Genomic DNA, 21,694 nt, shown 5'->3' with positions numbered 1-21,694 from the left:
CTTCCACCTGGGATGAAATTGTTCAGATTTTGTACAAAATGTCTTCTGAAATGCCTGTACCTATTTGTTGCTCTGTTCCAGGTGCACATTTTGCTTGATATCATTCCTCAGCAATCATTGAACTCCAGAATTGTTTAATTAATGCTAAATCAAGACAGCTAAAATTGTCTTTTGCCATGGCTTAGCGATGAGTATCTCAAGGGTGTTGCTTGACTGACAGCTGTCAATTAGAAATGGATCCATAGGATGAGCTACATGACAGCATGCATTTAGCTCTTGGATCTCACCTATTTTTAATGTATGAGTTGGCTTACTGTTTTCTGAATGTCTCTACATTGTGGAGCCCTGAACGAGATTTTATCAACCTCTTTCATTGGGACTTTCCCAGGTCTACATTCAAACACAGACATTTCATAAAAATGACTGTTTCTGCTGCTGAAAATGATGGTGTCAAATAGATTCAGAAGCCTGTACCAAAGCCCTTAAATATCATTATCTAATTTTAAAATATGATGCTGAAGAACATTGTTGTGTATTATTTCAGTAGTAGTGGGATGGGAAAACCACCAGGTTAGAAACTTGAATCTACAAAATACAGACAGGTTAATAATGCTCGTCTGGTTTGGCTCACCAGGTTGTTCTGAGAAGTAATCTTCAAACTGAAAATTTTGTTACTATTCAGAGAGCCACAATAAGGTTTGAAGAAGAGGTATTGACCTCTACAAGCCTGTGTCAGCACAGATGTGGGGTAGAAACCCCAGATGCACCCAGCCAAGCAGAGGCAGTGATGTCACAGATCCCGTGGGGCCAATGGTGCAGGTGATCATCAAACAACCTGGGCGAAAGGGAAAGTCAAGCATGTACAACACCCGTTTGGGTTTTTTGTTTGTTTTGTCTCATATGTCCTCTATTTTCTTAATTTAATTTTTATCTCATATTATAGTTGATACAATGTTATGTTAGTTTCAGGGGCATAGCAAAGTGATTCAGTTATACATATATCCATTCTTTTTCAGATTCATTTCACATAAAGATTACTACAGAATATTCAGTGTATTTTTCTGTGCTGTACCATAGGTCTTTGTTGGCTAACTATTTTATGTATAGTCATGTGTGTTCATCCCAAGCTCCTGGTTTATCCCTCCCCTCACCAACATCTGTTTGTTTTTAAAACTAAGAAAAGTTATGACCAACCTAGATAGCATATTGAAAAGCAGAGACATTACTTTGCCAACAAAGGTCTGTCTCGTCAAGGCTATGGTTTTTCCAGTGGTCATGAATGGACGTGAGAGTTGGACTATGAAGAAAGCTGAGCCCCAAAGAATTGATACTTTTGAACTGTGGTGTTGGAGAAGACTCTTGAGAGTCTCTTCGACTGCAAGGAGATCCAACCAGTCCATTCTGAAGGAGATCGGCCCTGGGATTTCTTTGGAGGGAATGATGCTGAAGCTGAAACTCCAGTACTTTGGCCACCTCATGCGAAGAGTTGACTCATTGGAAAAGACTCTGATGCTGGGAGGGATTAGGGGCAGGAGGAGAAGGGGACGACAGAGGATGAGATGGCTGGATGGCATCACTGACCCGATGGACCTGAGTTTGAGTGAACTCCGGGAGTTGGTGATAGACAGGTTGGCCTGGCGTGCTGCGATTCATGGGGTTGCAAAGAGTCGGATATGACTGAGTGACCGAACTGAACTAAACTGAGTTTTCAGGTACTGCAAAACAAGAACACAATACTGCAAATCAACTATACTCCAAGATAAAAAATTTTTTTAATAAAATCTTAAAAAAAAATTGCCAAACAAGAAAATGAGAAAATACTTTGATTTAAATTCAGGGAGACTTTCCTGGTGATTCAGTGGTTAAGACTTCATCATCCACTGCAGGGGGTGAAAGTTTGATCCCTGGTTGGGGAGCTAAAATCCGACATCCCTCGTGGTCAAAAAACCAAAACATAAAACAGAGACAGTGTTGTAACAAATTCAATAAACAGTTTAAAAATGGCCCAAATAAAAAATAATCTTAAAAGATAAATAAGTAAATTTAGGTAGGAAGAATTCTCTTTCAATTATCTATTTAAAATCAATACTTGAACACGGTTCAGGGAAATCTTTTGCTACGATGCACTTCTCAACTAGAAGCACATTGCCCCCAGGAGGCATTTGCCAATGTCTGGGGACATTTTTAATTGTCACATCCAGGGAGTGCTATCAACATCTAGTGGGTAGAGGCCAAGGATGCAGATTAACAGACTACGAGGTAAAAGACAGCCCATCACAGTAAAGAAGCCTCTGACCCTAAATAAAAATAGTGCCTGCAGCAATGTGTGATAGGGGCACTCTGATACACTCACATTTTTTCCATCAATGTGCTTATGTAAAACTAATATTCCAAATTTACTGTCTTTGCCAGAAATAAGAAAGATTTTTCATTTCCTGAAAAATCAAATGTTTAAAATTGTTCCTCTGAATAGTTATTTTAGCAAAATCTATTTATAAAGTCTTAGAGAAATGAGAAATTATTTTGAAGTTTTGTAGTGAATTTGAGATTAAAAATATGCTAAGTCGCTTCAGTTGTATCTGACTTTTTGCAGCCCTATGGATGGTAGCCCACCAGGCTCCTCTGTCCATGGGACTCTCCAGGCAAAAATACTGGAGGGGGTTGTCATGCCCTCCTCCAGGGGATCTTCCTGATCCAGGTATTGAACTCATGTCTCTCATGTCTCCTGCATTGGCAGGTAGGTTCTTTACTGCTAGAGCCACCTGGGAAGCCCCGAAATATACTCCCTGTATATATTATTAAAGAATATTGAGGGAAAAAAAGAATATTGGGACTTCCTTGGTGGTCCAATGGCTAAGACTTCCAGCTTCCAACGCTGGGGGCCTGGGTTCAACCTCTGGTCAGGGAACTAGATCCCACATGCCACACCTATGACCCAGTGCATCCAAGTAAATATTTTTTTTTTTTTTTTTAAGGAAAGAGTGTTTCCTGGCTGCTGGCCATTGTGTCTTTCTGTGTCATAAGCTCAGGCAAAACATTCAAAGCTGACAAAATAACATCAGGATTGCTTTGCAAACCTCTGTATTAACAGCTCACTTTATGCAGACACTTTCCAAAGCAAGTTCCTCAGCACTATTGTTGAGAAGCTTCTGATGGGTCTGCCCTTGACATGTCCCACAGCCTCCTCCCAGGAAACACTATTTCCAAAGTAATTTTTAAAATTATTAACTACTTAAATCAAGTATTATTATAAACAATAAACACTAAAGGAACACTTATTGATCATGAAATGAGCACTCGAATCCAGTTAACAGTAAACGTTGCTGCAAAAAGAATGACTGCTAAATGAATAAGGAATTGTGAGCATTCATATATCTCATTTCTCCTTTCATGGTATTAATTACCTCTACTAGAAAAAAAAAATGGTGTTAATATGATCATTTAGCCACCATTTAGAATTAGACTTCTTATGTCAGAGTCAATGATATAGTTCAGTTCAGGTCAGTTGCTCAGTCGTGTCCAACTCTTTGCAACCCCATGAATCGCAGCACGCCAGGCCTCCCTGTCCATCACCAACTCCCAGAGTTCACTCAAACTCACGTCCATCAAGTTGGTGATGCCATCCAGCCATCTCATCCTCTGTCGTCCCCTTCTCCTCCTGCCCCCAATCCCTCCCAGCATCAGAGTCTTTTCCAATGAGTCAACTCTTCTCATGAGGTGGCCAAAGTACTGGAGTTTCAGCTTTATCATCAGTCCTGGCTAGAAAGATGTCTTCCTCCAGGGAGGCAAGGCTCGGCCAAGAATCAGTGGTTCCACAACTCTCAAAAAGCTGACTGTGACTCAAACCCAGGAAGGTTTTACTCAACCACCAATGACACGGCATGGTCTCCACCATAGTAAAACTAACGAGTCCAAGAAAATGTAAGATTTGTGTGTCATCCCTTTAGATTGTTCTGTGAACAACATCCTATTCTTCAAATGCCTAAACTCAGACAGCTCACAGAAGATTACTTGAGTTATAGTTTAACTCCTGCCTTATAGTTCTTTCCCCAAAGGCATTTTGTGCTGCATAGTCCTGTACTTTTCCTAGTCCCAAATCACACAGGAAAAAACAGTTTTGGCTCCTGGTGCATCTCCAAGCTCGATTTCTGTCTCTCTGTGTAACTTTGATCAGTTCAGACATTTGTCAGTGTCCGTACACATCCTCATTTATAGACTGTTGCCAGGGATGGAGGCTCGATATTTAAAGTCAACAAGAAGAGCCTGCGTGTTCTCTGAAACTTCATCTGTGTGTGTGTGAAGAAAAATATTAAGACTTTTACAGAAGGTGGGTGGGGAGGAGAGATTGTGAAAGGGAAAGGAAGAAAGAAAAAAGAAGGACCGGGAAGAGAGAGGGAGAGGCGGGTGGGGAGGTTGCTGTGTAACTGCTAAGATTGCAGACAGAAATAGCATACAACCACCGTGAGCAGAAGCGACTCGGTAACCAGGACCAAACTGTATTCACTTCCATTCATCAGTTTCTCTGGGAAGGAAATGACATCTCGTCCTGTCTTCCTCTACATCTTGATTTTTGGAAAATATTGTAAGTATACTCAGCATTTAATTTTGTCTACCTTAGGATTTTATGAAATAATCAAAAGGACAAATGTTGATTACTGACATGTATGCTTTTTAGATACATGCTTTTTTCTGGTAAAACTGTCATCTCACTTCAGAAGGATTCTTCGGAATACATTTCTGGTATTTACATTAAAAGCTGAAATACTGACATTCCGTGTAAATCTATGCTTCATAACAATCAATTGGTATAGTTGACGTTAACATTTGTTTCATAAGTCATGGTATATTTCAAGAGGAGCGGTGCTTAAAGAGATTGTGTTCAAGGAATGTGCCCAATGACACATCCTGGGATGTTCTGTTGTTTGCTCCTGGTTCCTGAGTGTTTGCAATGCTTTTTTACCTTAGCCTTTTGTGATTTGTATCATAGGTTTGCCTCCTCACAGAGAGATGCTTTCAGAAAACTCCTTTTTTATTTAGCAAGGTTTCTCACTATTCCCGAGAAGAAAAACAAGGCAAAGTAGAAAGCAGTGAAAACCGCAGACACACGAGGAGCCCAGATGGACAGTTTACTTTTGTTATCATGACAGTTTTTTTGCTTCCTCTCTGTATACATTGTTTTCAAAACAAATCTATTTTTTAATGAAAAGAAAGAGCTATTCTGCATTAAACTTTATTTAAACTATATTAGGTAAACAGAAATAAAATGTTTTCCTTCTTGAGTAATACATGATGAGAAAAGTCAAAGCAAATTGAGAAAGAAAACTTTCTAGGTCCCTTTCATACCTTCTGGATTCACAAGCATGTTTACATTGCTCTGTCTCTTAAAAGTTTGCAGAAATTTATTGACCCTAAGACACTGTACTGAGGAATGCCCCAAAGTGTATTTCAGTTGTAACTTTCCCAATCCTGATGGCATACTCTGCACGCAAGTGATTTTTTTCCTTTATCTCCAGTCTTCCTGACCTCTTAGTACACCTCACTTTGACGGTCAAAGATGGAAGATAGTGTGAAACCAAGAAAATGATTCCAAATCCTGGAGAAACATGATGGTTCCTAGCTTTCTCCATCTCTGATCTTACTGCTGTCATTGCCATTTTTTAACTAGAGAGTGAAAAGTCAAATTGCACACCACCACCAAAAACTGGGTGGTTTTAGTATAATCCAAGTGTTGTGGATATTTGCAAGCAACAGCCTCATAAATCCATAATATATTTTGCCATCTCCTCTCTCATTTCAATGAAATGAGCAGGTTAAATAAGCCAAAGGAATACTTCCAAATAGGCATTCTAGTATGAGGTATTCAAGGAAATTCAGGGCAAGTTGAGAAGCAATTTGGCTAGTGTGTTACCAGTCATGTGGTAAAAATGTTCTATGTTTAGTAAAAAAGAAAAGTTCTATGTTCTTTTGTCAATAGAAAATTATTTTCATGAGCAAAAAATAGGTAATAGTGATGAAGACAATAATTGTCAAAACCCTCCAACTTTTTAAATTTATCTTTGGATTTTTAAAATAATGTTGATAATGCACTGTGAATACTTGAGAATGCCAAGTCCTCCTCCCTCCATGCCCTCCAGAAGCAGAATTGGGCAAGTAGGACTCCTGGATACATGCCCTCCACACAGTGGGCAGGCTGGAGGGCATTTGACAGGGGCCCCCAACCCAGCAACCCACACCCATGACTCACCTGTTGGCTTATCCCATCACCAAGCCCTACCAAAGAGAGGATTTCCTGGGCATATAGCAAAAGAAGTCAACCACATAAGGACAACATCTTAAATCTCCTTAACTAACCCCATGGTTGTTGCTGGTGGTTTGTTTACTAACATTATCTCCTGTTGCCTGGGAAAGATAGTGTGCTGCCATGAAAGACTTAAGGTTCTTGACAGAAGCACCCTGTATGAGCTTTATAACTGTCCACAAGGACTTACCCTCTGAGCCTTAGTGAAATGGCAATAAAGTCTTATGCCCTCTCTACCTCCCAGAGCCCCTCTGTTTCATTCTTTATTGCATACATTACCTCCTTGGATCTTCACAACAACTCGATCAGGTAGATGTAATTAAGCACGTGAGCAAGGCAAGACCAAGGACATTCATTACCTTGTCAGAAGGCTCAACCTAATAAATCCCAAAGTTTGAATGCTTTCATTGTCTACACTCTTTCTCCTAGACCATGAATGTTCTCGGTAGAGATAATGTGTATAATAAGGGGACTTTGAAAACTGAAAGCCCCTTATAGACCTAAGCAATTGTTAGTCACCCTTTTACTCAAAAATGTTTATTGAATGCCAGTTACTTTAATAAACAATAAGACTAAAGGATGGCTACCACATGATCCCTCCTCTAAAAGGTTGGAGTGGAGAAGAAAAGGGTATCTAGGATCACCAAGTTCTGAGACAAGGGCAAAAACCTAGGTGTGCACAGTAGGAGGTGGGGTGGGAAGGTGACATGAAGATTCAGAAAAGATTTCCTTTTATCCTTGAGAAATTTTTATTCTTAAAAAGTTTCCTCTGTCTATGGTCTAGTTAGCTGTATCTTACAATGCTAATTTCTCAGTTTTGATAATGTACTGTGGTTATATAAGATGATTCCATTAGGCAAAGCTAGGTCAAGGACCTATGGGACCTCTTGCAGTATTCTGCAACATTTTGTGAGTCTAAAATTAAAAGTTACAGAATGATCCTCTGGGAGAATTGTATCCTAAAAAGTCCTTATCCACAGGGCTTTACTGTTACTTAAACAATATCATCAAGCAAAAAGCAATCATTTTGCTTAACACTTTGGATAGGCAGAGAATAAATAAGGAAATAGGAAATAAAAGGCCCCAAATATGAACTTGATCCACTTTAGTATTTTGCCAAGGACTGACCCAGCTGGGAAGGTCCTCACTTTTAGATTTCAAGTGAATACGTACAAGATGACCTGATCTTTGCTGTGGGTCCTGGCACTGGCATATCTCCTAGCAACTGTCTCTTCTAACCACAAAGAAGGGGCAGGAGGTTTTCTGAACTAATAGTTGGTACACGAAAAACAGACCATTAGCACACAAGAATAGGGAATACTGGCATATTTATCTACCTCCAAAAGATGGAGAAAAATTTTTCCAAATGCAGGCTACAGAAATCTCTAACTGTTCACCTTACTTTTTTTTAAGGTTGCTAACAATTTCATATTGTTCTTAATTAGGAATTTGGAATCACATCTTTATGTCTCAAACAGAAAGAAAATTAACAAGTCTGTGCAAATGCAGCACCATGATCTGTATGAAAAGAAACAAATGATTACATCTGGGAGCTAAATCATTTCGCAAGCTTAATTCCACACATTGGGCGGACTTGTTAAACTGAAATGGCTGGAGTTGTATGTTCTATTTAGGCTTAATTTTTGTCCTTAAAAAAAAGAATTTGTATTATATAATTTTTAGGTGGAATAGCATTATAATTCAACATCTGTATACACTACAGAGTGGTCACAACTCCAAGTCTAGTTACCACAACTACAAGTCTAGATTGACCCATCCGTTACCATTGAGCCACTTCACTCACTCCATTTCACTCTCCCTGCCACCCCCTTCCCTTCTGGTAACCATTAATCTAATCTCTGTATCTATGAATTTGTTTTTGTCTTATTTCATTTGTTTGTTTTGTTTTTTTCAATTCCCAATATAATGAAATCATACGGTATTTGACTTTCTCCATCTGACTTATTTACTTAGCATGCTGCTAAGTACTGCTAAGTAGCTTCAGTCATGTCCAACTCTGTGCAATCCCAGAGACGGCAGCCCACCAGGCTCCCCCATCCCTAGGATTCTCCAGGCAAGAACACTGGAGTGGGTTGCCATTTCCTTCTCCAATGCATGAAAGTGAAAAATGAAAGTGAAGTCACTCAGTCGTGTCCGACTCCTAGCGACCACATGGACTGCAGCCTACCAGGCTCCTCCGTCCATGGGATTTGCCAGGCAAGAGTACTGGAATGCGTAGCACATAGTAAATGCTCTGTTCCAGGGCAAAAAATCGTAATTAAAGGGCTTATTTCCTATAGGATTAGCATAATGCCCTCCAAATCCATCCATGCTGTCTCCCATGGCAGGATTGCATTGTTTTTTTATGGATTAATAGTGTCCACTATGGGGGTTTCCCTGGTGGCTCAACAATAAAGAATCCACCTGACAATGCAGGAGATCCAGGTTTGATCCCCAGGTCTGGATGATCCCCTGGAGAAGGGAATGGCAACCCTCTCCAGTATTCTTGCCTGGGAAATCCCATGGAGAAAGAAGCTTGGCAGGCTACAGACACGGGGTCACAAAAAAATTGGACACACTTAGCATCTAAACAACAACAGTATCCATTATGGACCTATATCCCATCTTCTTTATACATTCATCCATCAGTGAATAAGATCTGCATTCAGTTCAGTTCAGTTCAGTCGCTCAGTCGTGTCCAACTCTTTGCAACTCCACAAATTGCAGCACGTCAGGCCTCCCTGTCCATTACCAACTCCCGGAGTTTACTCAAACTCATGTTCATCGAGTCGATGATGCCATCCAGCCATCTCATCCTCTGTCGTCCCCTTCTCCTCCTGCCCCCAATCCCTCCCAGCATCAGAGTTTTTTCCAATGAGTCAACTCTTCTCATGAGGTGGCCAAAGTATTGGAGTTTCAGCTTCAGCATCAGTCCTTCCAATGAACACCCAGGACTGATCTCCTTTAGGATGGACTGGTCAGATCTCCTTGCAGTCCAAGGGACTCTCAAGAGTCTTCTCCAACACCACAGTTCAAAAGCATCAATTCTTTGGCGCTCAGCTTTCTTCACAGTCCAACTCTCACATCCATAGACTTTACTTACTGTAAGGAAATTGAAACAGTAATCAAAAATCTCCCAACAAACAAACTGTACCCATTTATACCATTTGAATGTCAAGTTCTATATGATTGTGGTTATGGATGTGGTGGTTATATACATGGTGTTATATACACTGCCAGTTATTAAGAGCTTTCCATGGACCACAAACGGTGCTAAATGCTTATGAACATGATCTGACTTTATCCCTATAACAACCTTAAGAGATTTTCTCACGTTACAAATAGGAAACAGAAAATGTGAAATACTAAGTTGCAAGCCTGGCATCACTCCTTAGTAAGTGTTGCAAAAGAGATTTCAATCCAAGTTTGTGTCCTCGAACATCCTATGCTAGTAAAACATGATTCAAGCTCAACATGTTAAAGTTCAACATCTGAGAATCAAAAGAGACCTGAACAGATCCCCTGATCTAACCCACTGGGTTTTCTTTTAAGACTGATTTATTTATTGGCTGTGCTGGGTCTTCTTTGCTGTGCAAGCTTTCTCTAGTTGCAGCAAACAGGGGCTACTCTTTGCTGTGGTGTGCAGGCTTCTCATTGTGGTGGCTTCTCTGGTAGCAGAGCACCGGCTCTAGGCATGGAGGTTTCAGTAGTTGCAACACTCAGATTCAGTAGTTGTGGCTTGTGGGCTTAGTTGCTCCATGGCATGTGGAATCTTCCTGCACTAGAGTTTGAACCCATGTCCCCTGCATTGCAAGGTGGAGTCTTAACCACTGCACCTCCAGGAAAGGCCTAGCCCATGGTCTTCAGATGCATTAGCTATTTCTCTATTTTACTGATTAAGTAATAGAGAAATATGGACCAGCCCATAGTCACAGAACTGGTAAATCCAAACAAAAACAAAGTTTCCGCTAAAGCAAGGTTATCCCCATCCCAGGAGTCTGAAAAATCCATGCTCTGTATTTGTGCATCTCCTCCTGTTGGCCAGTACCATCTGCTTTGCAGACACTTCCAATTAAGCACCAAGAATTTATGGATGAGGAAAGGTGTGGAAATAACTTGAATGAATAGAACACTACACTCAACCTGTATTGATTCCAGGATTTTGCTTCGAAAGCACTTTTGCTGATAGCGCATGTCACAGAGATTTATACACAGGGAGAACCAATCCATAGTGACGTAATTCTCATCTTAGCCCACCTCTCCCACCCGCTGGATGTTTTCTGCCTTCGTTGTCTGCACAACCACAGCAGCTTATTCCCTGTTTTACCCACGGTGGCCCAACACCCTCTCATCATCTTCAAATCTGCACCTCTACCCATCATACTGATCAGATCAACAAGGCGGCATCACTGAAACCAAAAGCTCTTTCCTTCTTTGGAATAAAATGAGGGTGAGTTGTGAGCATTTAAAATTTAGGTTTTATTCTCTATCACAGCCAAGATAAATGTTGAATGGAAATTTTAAAAGAACAGCATAAATTGGGATCTCTGGTTATTTGTGTTAGAAATTGACATTTTCCTACAAAATCATTGTATTTTATAATAATTTGGAGATTTGATTTTCTGCTAAATAAATTTATTTTATAATTGTTTAATTATTACCTGAATTAACTAGAACCAAAGAAGTCAATGTTTTTTGGGGCTTCACAGGTGGCTCAGTGGGAGAAGAATCCACCTGCAATGCAGGAGAGAAAGGAGATGTGGGTTCCATCCGTGGGTTGGGAAGAGCCCCTGGAGGAGGGCATGGCAACCCACTCCAGTATTCTTGCCTGGAGAATCCCATAGACAGAGGAGCCTGCGGGCTACAGTCCATGGGGTCGCACAGAATCGGGCACAACTGAAGTGACTGAGCATGCATGCAAAGAGTCAGACACAACTGAGCATGCACCCCCCCACACACACACCCCTTATTTCTTAATTCTTCTCTAATAACGAATATGTTGTTGTTTTTTTAATATTCAGTGCTCTCAAAAAAAGTAAGGATTATTTTGGGGGAAGGGGACCCTTGGCTTCTCCACTGGTTGTTCCAGGCCATGTGGAGCCCTGACCTCTGGTCACTATGCCAGGTCCTCTCTCCACTTCTCCCTCCCCATCCTCTCTCCCTGACCTCTGCCCACCACCTACATTGGCCCAAGAGCTCAAGTTCTCATTCTATGATGAAGAACACACAGACATCTCTCCTTAACCCGTCTCCAAGCTCAAATTCCAGGTTCACCTTTAGTCAAGGTGCCCAAGTGATTAGCCTCAAAATGGGACAGCAGATAATCTGTTGCATTCTCTAATCGTAAGATTCACCCTTTTTAGAAGGCAGTTGAGATTTTCTTTTATTTTTTAAAATTAGTGTATAATTGTTTTACAATGTTGTATTAGTTTCTGCTGTACAACCAAGTGAATCAGCCATAGGTATATCTGGGCTTCCCAGTTGGCACTAGTGATAAAAAACCTGACTGTCAATGCATGAGACATGAAACACGGATTTGATCCCTAGATCGGGAAGATCCCCAGGAGGAGGGCATGGAAACCCACTCCAGCATTCTTGCCTGGAGAGCCTCATGGACAGAAGAGCTTGGTGGGTTACAGTCCATGGAATCGCAAAGAGTCAAACACGACTAAAGCAACTTAGCACAACACATAAATATATTCCCTCCTTTGGAGGCTCCTTCCCACCCCCGATTCCTACCCCTCTAAGTCAAAGGCAGCTGAGACTTTATTTTTTAGTAGCAATGTATACATATTTATTCCTTGTTTTTTTCAGTTGAGATTGAAATCATTTTTCTGTTTTTGGTAGAGAGTTGAGTGTGTGCTTGACCTGGGTGGCCACACAGTTACATGAGCTAATTCATTGATAAAAACATTTCGTTGGACTATTTTTCTCCTGACAGTTTGTTCTCCTGATTCTTACCTCATTCATGTAAAGTAACATTACATGAAATCTCTTTTTCTGCATCCAGCAGTCTGAGTCTCCAGTGAATTGCAGTTTGATTGAACAGTTTCCTCATATCTCTCAAGTACTTTTTTAATTTGTTTCACATAATTAGACTTTTTGAGTTCAAAGGAGATGTAAAGCTCATATCGTACAACGCCCTCATTTTCATGTAAGAAGAAACCGAGCCTAGATAGCTGTGCTCTCTTTTATTTCCGCTTTCTTATCTTTTACTCGCTTTTAAAAGTATGCCTCCAATTTCATATGTAGGACAGGATGGGCAAGAAAAATCAGCAGGGTAAAGCATCACCTTTAAATAGAAAGAAGCTAAACCACAGTTATTAAATTACATTTATTACCCACCAAAATCCTAGCCTCAAAAATTAAGATTTGCAAATACATTGATCTTGCATTATCGTGTGTCACACTTCCACACACCTGCCTCGCAGATAAACATTTTAAACCATTCTCTTCACCAAGGAGAGACTGGACAGAGGAGAGAAGGGTTCTAAGGACGCCTTCCCAAGTCCATGCTTGTCGTCAGGTCCAACTTCAAAGGAAATGGCTTTTCAAATTGTCAGAGGAAATTCAGAGCCCGTAGATGTGTCCGCTCTCCACATCCCTCACTCCCATGCTATTCTCCAGACGGCTATAAGATGCATCGTTTTCATCACATGCCATGCAGATGAGTGAATGTGGCTGCCGGGGCATCCTCATGAAGCACAGGAGGCCTCCTGCCTGTGCTGCAGGCCACGTGAGACTGATGGCTCTGCAGGAGTGCAGGAGGAAACCATCCACGTCCCAGGAGAGGTTGGTATGCGATCAGAACCTCAGTGCTTCTCACTTCAAGACAGACATTTCCTAGTCTCCATACAGTAAGTCCCCCACATATGAACAAGTTCCTTTCCAAGAGCCTGTTCGTTAAGTCCAATTTGTTCAAGTCCCACAAAGTTAGCCTAGATACCCAACTAACACAATTGGCTATATAGTACTGAACTGTAAAAGGTTTATGATACTTTTCACACGAATAATACATAAAAGACAAACACAAAAAATAAAGAAAACATTTTTAATCTTACAGTACAGTATCTTGAAGTGTACAGTAGTACAGTACAACAGCTAGCACGCAGGAGCTGGCATCGAGTGAACAGGCGAGAAAAGTTACTGAGTGGAGGAGGGAGATGAGGTGGGATAAAGTAGAACTGGGAGAAGGCGATGGCACCCCACTCCAGTACTCTTGCCTGGAAAATCCCATGGATGGAGGAGCCTGGTAGGCTGCAGTCGATGGGCTCGTGAAGAGTCGGACACGACTGAGCGACTTCACTTTCACTTTTCACTTTCATGCATTGGAGAAGGAAATGGCAACCCACTCCAGTGTTCTTGCCTGGAGAATCCCAGGGACAGGGAAGCCTGGTGGGCTGCCGTCTATGAGGTGGCACAGAGTCAGACACGACTGAAGCGACTTAGCAGCAGCAGCAGCAGCATAGTAGAACTGAAGGACCATCAGCAATAGGAGATGGAGGGCAAGCTGCAATGTCACTCATGCCTGACACTGATGGAACACATGTTTGCATCTTTGAAAGTTCACAACTTGAAGATTCGTTTGCAGGGAACTTAATCTATTATCCTCAAATAGCCTGGGCACCAATGCTTATGTGTTTAATCCTTCTCACAATCCCTTCCTTCTCCCTACCCCAAAATACCATGTCTTCTGTCTCTGTATCTGTTCTGAGGCTGATGCTGGAGGGGGAGAGGGAGGGGGCGCAGTGGAGACTCTGTTCCTAAGGACACAGGCCCCTGAACTTCCTTTCCTCCTGCCCCCTCCCCCCCGCCCCCACAGCTCACACACCATCTCCCGAGATGGAGTCGTGTTTTCCAACTTCATGGAGCATGAAAGGACGCTTACAGAAGTCCTGCAATGCACCTTCACTGTTGCGTGATGCTCCCCGCAGGTATTAATATCAACAATTCATGGCTCAGTAGCAAATAAACCCCATACAAGTAGTAAGCTCGTGACTCCCAGACCAGTCCAACATTCTCTTTATCATGTAGGGTGAGATTGTCTTCGTAGTTTGGCTCCAGGCATCGAGAGAGAAAGTGAAAATTAAGCAAGTCTCCTCAGGCACTTTCCCACTTCCTACAAGTTCTCCGTGCTCACTTCCTCCTCCTTCTCATCCCTCCCAGTGGAATCTCAGCAGCATCTCCACTCTGGCCTCTGGGTGGCCCAGATACTAATTCCCAGTCCTAACCAACCGGTTCCTCCTTCTCTCTTTTTTTATGTGAACTTTTGTCTCTATTCCTCAGACTCACCACACCTCCTGACAAAATTTACACTAGAGATTTTGGTCACAAACCTTGCAACTGGAATCCTTATTTCTACCCACCTTTTCTCCCAAAGATTCTCCTCACAAATTCGTCCTTTCACAGAGGACAACTGCCTATTAAACACACTCTATGCACATTATACCTTATCCTTCCAACCTCATTCCACCGTTACCCAGATTCATGGAGATTTTTGGCTTTTCGTTGTTGTGTTAGTCTTTCAGTCGTGTCCAACTCTTTGTGACTCTGTGGACTGTAGCCCGTCAGGCTCCTCTATCCATGGAATTTTCCAGGCAAGAATACTGGGGTGGGTTGCCGTTCCCTTCTCCAGGGGGTCTTCTTGACCCAGGAATCAAACCCAAGCTAATTCTGCATTATTTAGGAAGATGGTTCCAATACCTGATCCTCCCAGTGTAAGAAACTTATGATCTTGCAAATTTCTGTAGTTGTAGTCATTTCAACAGAGATAGCTTTCTTTACAGATTTGAAATTGAAATGTTACAGACCTAGATATACAAATGGACATGAATTGACAAACTGTGAACAAAATTTGTAAATGTATGGGCCTGGATCTACTGGGAGAAGTCAGAGAAGCTGAGAGAGGCTTTTTTGGAAGCCTTTATCCAGCACACATACTGCAAGTACTGATTAATGAAATAACTGATCAAATTCTCAGGCGCATGGAGCCCTGAGAACACCAATCACACTCCCATTGCGTTCACTTGCAAAGCCTCTGATCCTCGCCTTTCCTTTTTATCCTTTTCTCTCACTCTCTGCTGCTTACTCCAGCCTTTTGATATTTTAATAGGTTTTTCCCAGAGCAGGCTGGAAATGTTTGACTCATTTTCAATGGTCCAAAAGATTTGCCATTTTTACTTCCTGCATTGTGGCTGATTTGTTGGAAATTGCAAAACTGCCTTGTGGTTTATAAATGTTCTGCTTTCTCACACATTTCAAATTAAGACAAGAAGACATCAGTGGTCATGCTGTAAGTTTTCTGGACCTCCACTTAACCCCCTCTTTGTGTTAACATCAGGAGAAGTGGCTGGTTTGGCTAGGCTAAATATAGATTTTTACTTCTGCCTTTCTGATTGCAGTCCTTGCCCCTGAACTTCTAAGCTCACAGCACAACAGTTAATGCTTCCTGGAAGAAGGATAGTTTTTGTTTTTTCAATAACTTTTGGGGGCAACTGAGCATCCATCTCTAATGTTGACCTGGAATAACATGGCAACTCATTTGTCCATCAAGTTCATTTTAATTAAAAAAAAAAAACACCTGTACAAATCATTTTGTAATGCTGCTGGCTCCTGGGCATCTTTTTTCAAGATTCCTAAGCTAGTTTATGCAGCAGATTTCTTATTATCTCATGGTCCATTATCCACACAAAGATATTAATAGATGTATTCCCTTCCCTCCAAGAGTTCAGAATCTAAGACATAATGTATATATTGTAGACATGCATAGACATGAGCTAGAATTATTAAATTAAAATGATAACAGACAGGTTAAGGCCAAACCAGTTATTATTACTATATCCTGTCAACACTCTATCTGTAGAATAGTCATCGTGAATGCCTGAATTGATAAATGGAGAATGAATCTGGTACTGATCAAAAATGGGATTTAACAAGGCTGGAGTTATGGAGGAATCAAAGAAAGAATGATGCCGTGTGGTATTGAATTAAAATAAATAGTGTTTGCAGACAGAGACCAAGCCCTCAGATAAAAGAACTCAGTGAAACCACCTAGCTGGCCATGATGCAGAGGCAGGAGGGACAAGATACAGTGGATATGTGTTGGTGATGATGTTCAGTTCAGTTCTGTTCAGTCACTCAGTCGCGTCCGACTCTTTGCGACCCCGTGAATCGCAGCTCGCCAGGCCTCCCTGTCCATCACCAACTCCCGGAGTTCACTCAGACTCACGTCCATCAAGTCGGTGATGCCATCCAGCCATCTCATCCTCTGTCGTCCCCTTGTCCTCCTGCCCCCAATCCCTCCCAGCATCAGAGTCTTTTCCAATGACTCAACTCTTCGCATGAGGTGCCAAAGTACTAGAGTTTCAGCTTTAGCATCATTCCTTCTAAAGAACACCCAGCGCTGATCTCCTTCAGAATGGACTGGTAATGATGTTAGTGTAACCCTTATAAATCCATTATGGACTTTCCTGGTTGTTGTTGTTATTCAGTCACTGAGTCCCTTCTGACTTTGCAACCCCATGGACTATAGCCTGCCAGGCTCCTTTGTCCATGGAATTTCTCAGGCAAAAATACAGGACTGGGTAGTCATTTCCTCCTCCAGGGGAGCTTCCCAACCAAGAGATCGTACCCATGTCTCCTGCACAGGCAAGTGGATTCTTTACCACTGAGCCACCTGGGAAGTAGTTAAGACTCCATGCTCCCACTGCAGGGTGCACAACATCCATCCCTGGTCAAGGAAGATCCCACATACCGCCTGGCCAAATAATAATATTAATAAAGTCATTTTTTATAAAGCTCTTATATATGGCACAGTCCCAGAATGGGCTCATATCTAAAGACACTCATCTAGAATCAAGCACAGTCTGTCTGCCTCATATGGCCAGGGAAGGGTGAAAAAAAAGGAATAACCAACAAGACAGCATATTTGGATAAATGCTAAAAGCATGGAGCATTTGACAAGCGAGAATTATAAACACAAAACATCAATAGTTTGAAGTAATAATTACAATGACATGTATTAGTAAAATAAGAACTCTTGAGAATGTTCAAAATATATAATATGAAATATTTAGCTGTATTTCCACCACTGTTAAGCGGATGCAGGGAAGACATATGTTTACTCCCACTTTCAAGAAACTTCAAAAGATAAAAGAACATGTGTATGCATGTGTGTAACTGAGTCACTTTGCTGCACAGCAGACATTGACACAACACTGTAAATCAGCTATACTTCAATTATAAAAATTTTTCAATTAAAGAAAAATCAGGATTTGCAAAATTTTCATGATGGTAGTAGATAATGTTATTCACTTTACCAGAGGGGTATCTTCGTTTGTTAGATTTTTTTACATGTGTGCATGCATGCTCGGGCATGTCGACTCTTTGCGACCCTGTGGACCTCTCCAAGCCTCTCTGTCCGTGGGATTTTCTAGGCAAGAATAGTGGAGTGGGTTGCCATTTCCTCCTCCAGATTTTCCATGTCTCTCCATTGGCAGGCGGATTCTTTACCACTGAGTCACTTGGGAAGCTTGGTAGTTTTTTTTAATCACCCAAAAATGTGCCCACCCTATTCGGATTCTATCTCAAATATCATGACTCAAAACTCTATGCTCTTTCTGGTACTATTCCTCCCACTCTTCCATTCTGTGGCCCAGATCAGCTATTCTTATTTCACTTACCTTTTCTGTTATTTTTGTTTTCAATGTCTTTTACCTACATTTTATTTAATGCTTTCTTTTCTTGTGGCTCTAAGCAACATGAATCACAATACTATAGATAAAACCACCAAAACAGAGAAGTATTACTCAAATAGTGACAAATCCCAAATCATTGTGTTGGTCTATTAACTGTCTTCCACAAATTCCTTCTGACAGAATGTCTAAACAGCAGAGTTTGTGATAAATAAGAGGAACAAAGAGGAGTCTGGTGTGACGATCCCATCCTACCTAGAAGCTGCACCATCACAAGCACACATGTCTAATGAGTCCCCAGGAATCTACTTTTTAAATTCATTCTGAGGAAACTTCCAAATTTTTAATATGATTCATAGTGTGCTTAGAGACATGAAATGTGCTAGGCCAAAGTTGCCGTATTCTGATGATTAACATGAATTACTTATATTGCTGAAGTTGTAATTAGAGTCAGTTACAGTACTGAAGTTATGGTTAAATGATAAACACTTGAAAGTGTTGTCTAATTAAATCTTCCTATGAACCATGAAGGGCGATGGATCCTCCCCTCCCCAGAGGAGGAACTCAGTCTCAGAGACTTGTGGAATTGCCAAGATCACAGGCTCCTAAGTGCTTAATGCAGGATGTGAATTCATGTTTATCTGAGTTCTTTCCACTTGCCATACAAATACCAAAATCATGGTGCATCGTTGTGTACACTGTTTCTCATTTTATAGGACAGATGAGCAAACTGACCATGCAAGGTGAACTCAATCCAGATCTCCCACTTGCTGCTTCTGGGGGAAGAGGTCAAGGCAGGGCAGGAACAGGTGGAGAGTGGGTGGGGCCAGGCCTGGGAAACTAGGAGAAGGTGGGGGCTCAAGAGGAAGGCAGGAGGACAGGCTGGGAGATGAAGTTGGAGGAGATCCTTGGATACAGAGTGAGTCTCAGTGAGCTGCACTAAAAAATGACTTTGGACTTAGGGCATCAGCAATTGGAAGGAGGTTTTGAACACAATGAAATAGTTATCTTTCCTTAAGAATTAACTCTGGCAACTTACCCAAAATAATCTAGAGTGTGAGGAGCTGAAAGGAAGCCCCAAAGGAGTGTGGCTGTTGCTCTTCATCACTAGAGAGGAAGAGGCTACGACCAAGTCAAGTCATCTGCTTTCCTAGAACCTGAGTACCTTTTCAGTATATTTTCTCCCTGACTAGTGCTGAATAAATATACCTATGAAATATACAAAATACATGTGGAATGCAATACAACAGTTTTGTCTAGTACCCTGACTGCAACAGGACTGGCCAGTTTGACACTGCACTCCACAAACATGCAACTCCCATCTCTACTTCTCCTTTCCAAAGAAGCCTTAGTATCTAGTCTGTATTGATGACACTTTCAATTTCTCCTGTGCTCTCTTGTTACTAACCCATCTGTTAACTTCTGGGTCCAATTTGCAAACAAGCAATAGATAGAAACACAACAGAAAACATTATTAACAAAGATGCATACAATGATGGAAAGTAGGTGGACAAAGTATCCAAATAAAGGGTCATTTAAATCAAAGAGAAAGTACTGACCAGCTAGAGGTACAATCTGTCTTCTTCAATCAATAAGTAACTTTGCCAGTCAGAGTTGTTACTAAGAATCAGTCCAGTCAATAAACTTTAGACTTTACTCAGCAGCTGCAACCTCCCAACACTGGAGGAAAAGCATATATATAATTTTAAATATTGTGTTAATAAGTCCAAAACCTAGTATCTATAAGAGCATAATTTTACTCTATTTTAACACATTTACATTTTAATCAATAACACTCTCCATGTAAGTTTGAGGCACTTATAGGTATACATTCATGACTTTATTTCTTGGTCATTCCTTTAGAAAGTGCACAGTAAGGATAGGGTAAAATGGTGCTGAATATTTAAGGTGCATCATTGGAAATGCATCAAGATACTTTCAACCCTCAGCACATTTTTAATCTCCCTAAAAATTGCAGAACCATGGTCATAACTAGAGAAATAGCTTGCCCAGAACACCTTTGAAGTCAGAATACATTATATCATTCTTGAAGGTATTAATAATTAACTCAAGTACTGAACTAAAAGAGATACATGAATGAAAATAGGCTCTTTTTTGCAAATACATTATATAAAAACCATGCTAATGGCTTCTAACATGATAAGAAATGCTTTAACCACAGGTCACAGAAAACTGAAAAAAATAGTTTTCAATACATTTATGAAAAGACAAGTGATTCACCTTCAGTTGGACCAAGTAATGTCTTTTCATTGAATAAATTACTTTCTGGTATAAATTAAATGTGCATCTGGAAACTCTATTAACTCTTTAAAAATAACATAGAAAATTATATTCATTCTGGAGTTACAATATTGGTTTACTAAATGGGGTTTACAGTGGTAGACTGAAAGAACTTCATGCATACATAATGTGTAAAGTTTTATTTCTTGTTTCACCCCAAAAGTAAATCCCATGTCAATTTAATCTCTTGTCATTTAGAAAAACCTAGCTAACCTAGGAAAATAAGTTTTTATTCATTCAGTTAATACACATGTATATTCTAGATTCTAAATCCAAACTCTCTTTAGGATTTTCTCTATCATTTGATAACAAACTACAGCTATGGTAAAAACAGTATTATGCTACTACCAGCTTTACTGAAAAGCTAGTCCTAATCTAAAAATATTTCTCTCTTTATCCCTTTCTTCTTTAATTTTCTATTTCCTCCCTTTCCCTCCTTGCCCTAACAACAACAACAACAAAACAGCTAAGACTCCTTAGTATGATGGTTCCACAGACAAAATGTAGACCTCAGAGTTGCTAGGTGTCTGTAAAGGGCTCAAGTCCTTTGAGAAACAAAGACCAATATAGTCAGACTTTCTGCTGACTGTACTAGGATCAGACCCAGGAGGCTTTGGGGATTTTTCATAACTGGAGGTTTGTACACTTTTTCACTGCCTTCATCCAATTCCCCCTTCCTATACCCACCCGCCCCCAACTCTCCACCTCTGATAACCACAATTCTGATCTTTTTTTTTTTTTATGCATTTGTTCATTTGATTGTGTTTGAAGCATAACTGACCTAAAACACAGTGTTAGTTTCTGGTACAAAACATAGTGTTTTGATATTCCTGTATATTACAAAATTATCACCACAATAAGTCTAGTTAGGTTATGTCACTATACAAAGATGTCACATAACTGTTGACTTTATTCTCCACACTGTGCATTTTATACTGGTGACTCATTTATTTTACAACTGGAAGTTTGTGGCTCTTAATCTCTCTCTTCTATTTCTTTCCTTCCTTACCACCTGGTTGTTCTCTGTATCTATAACTCTGTTTCTGTTTTGTTATGTTTGTTCCTTTGTTTATTTTTTAGATTCCACATATAAATGAAATCATACTGCATGTCTTTCCCCGTCCAATTTACTTCACTCAGCTTAATACCCTCAAGGTTCATCCATGTTGTCACAAATGCAAGCTTTCATGCTTCTTTAGGGTTAAATTGTATTCTATTATATGTATGTACAGAGAAGGCAATGGCACCCCACTCCAGTACTCTTGCCTGGAAAATCCCATGGATGGAGGAGCCTGGTAGGCTGCAGTCCATGGGGTCGCTAAGAGTCAGACACGACTGAGCAGCTTCACTTTCACTTTTCACTTTCATGCATTGGAGAAGGAAATGGCAACCCACTCCAGTG

The 21,694-nt window shown here is 40.7% G+C and overlaps 1 protein-coding gene across 2 annotated transcripts in view; it reads left to right on the top strand.

Moving 5' to 3' along the window:
- Positions 1–4,451: 4,451 nt before the first annotated feature.
- Positions 4,452–21,694, top strand: part of RXFP1 (relaxin family peptide receptor 1) — a 127,781-nt gene continuing 110,538 nt past the window's right edge. For both annotated transcript variants that reach the window (XM_070769197.1, XM_070769195.1), the window contains exon 1: positions 4,452–4,582. In XM_070769197.1, the coding sequence (XP_070625298.1) occupies positions 4,534–4,582 (49 nt within the window). In that variant the 5' untranslated portion in view covers positions 4,452–4,533. The remainder of the gene's footprint in view (positions 4,583–21,694) is intronic.

The sequence above is a fragment of the Bos indicus genome, chromosome 17 (assembly GCF_029378745.1).
Source record: "Bos indicus isolate NIAB-ARS_2022 breed Sahiwal x Tharparkar chromosome 17, NIAB-ARS_B.indTharparkar_mat_pri_1.0, whole genome shotgun sequence".
In the NCBI taxonomy this organism is placed as follows: domain Eukaryota; kingdom Metazoa; phylum Chordata; class Mammalia; order Artiodactyla; family Bovidae; genus Bos; species Bos indicus.
This window is presented reverse-complemented; position numbering and strand designations above follow the sequence as displayed.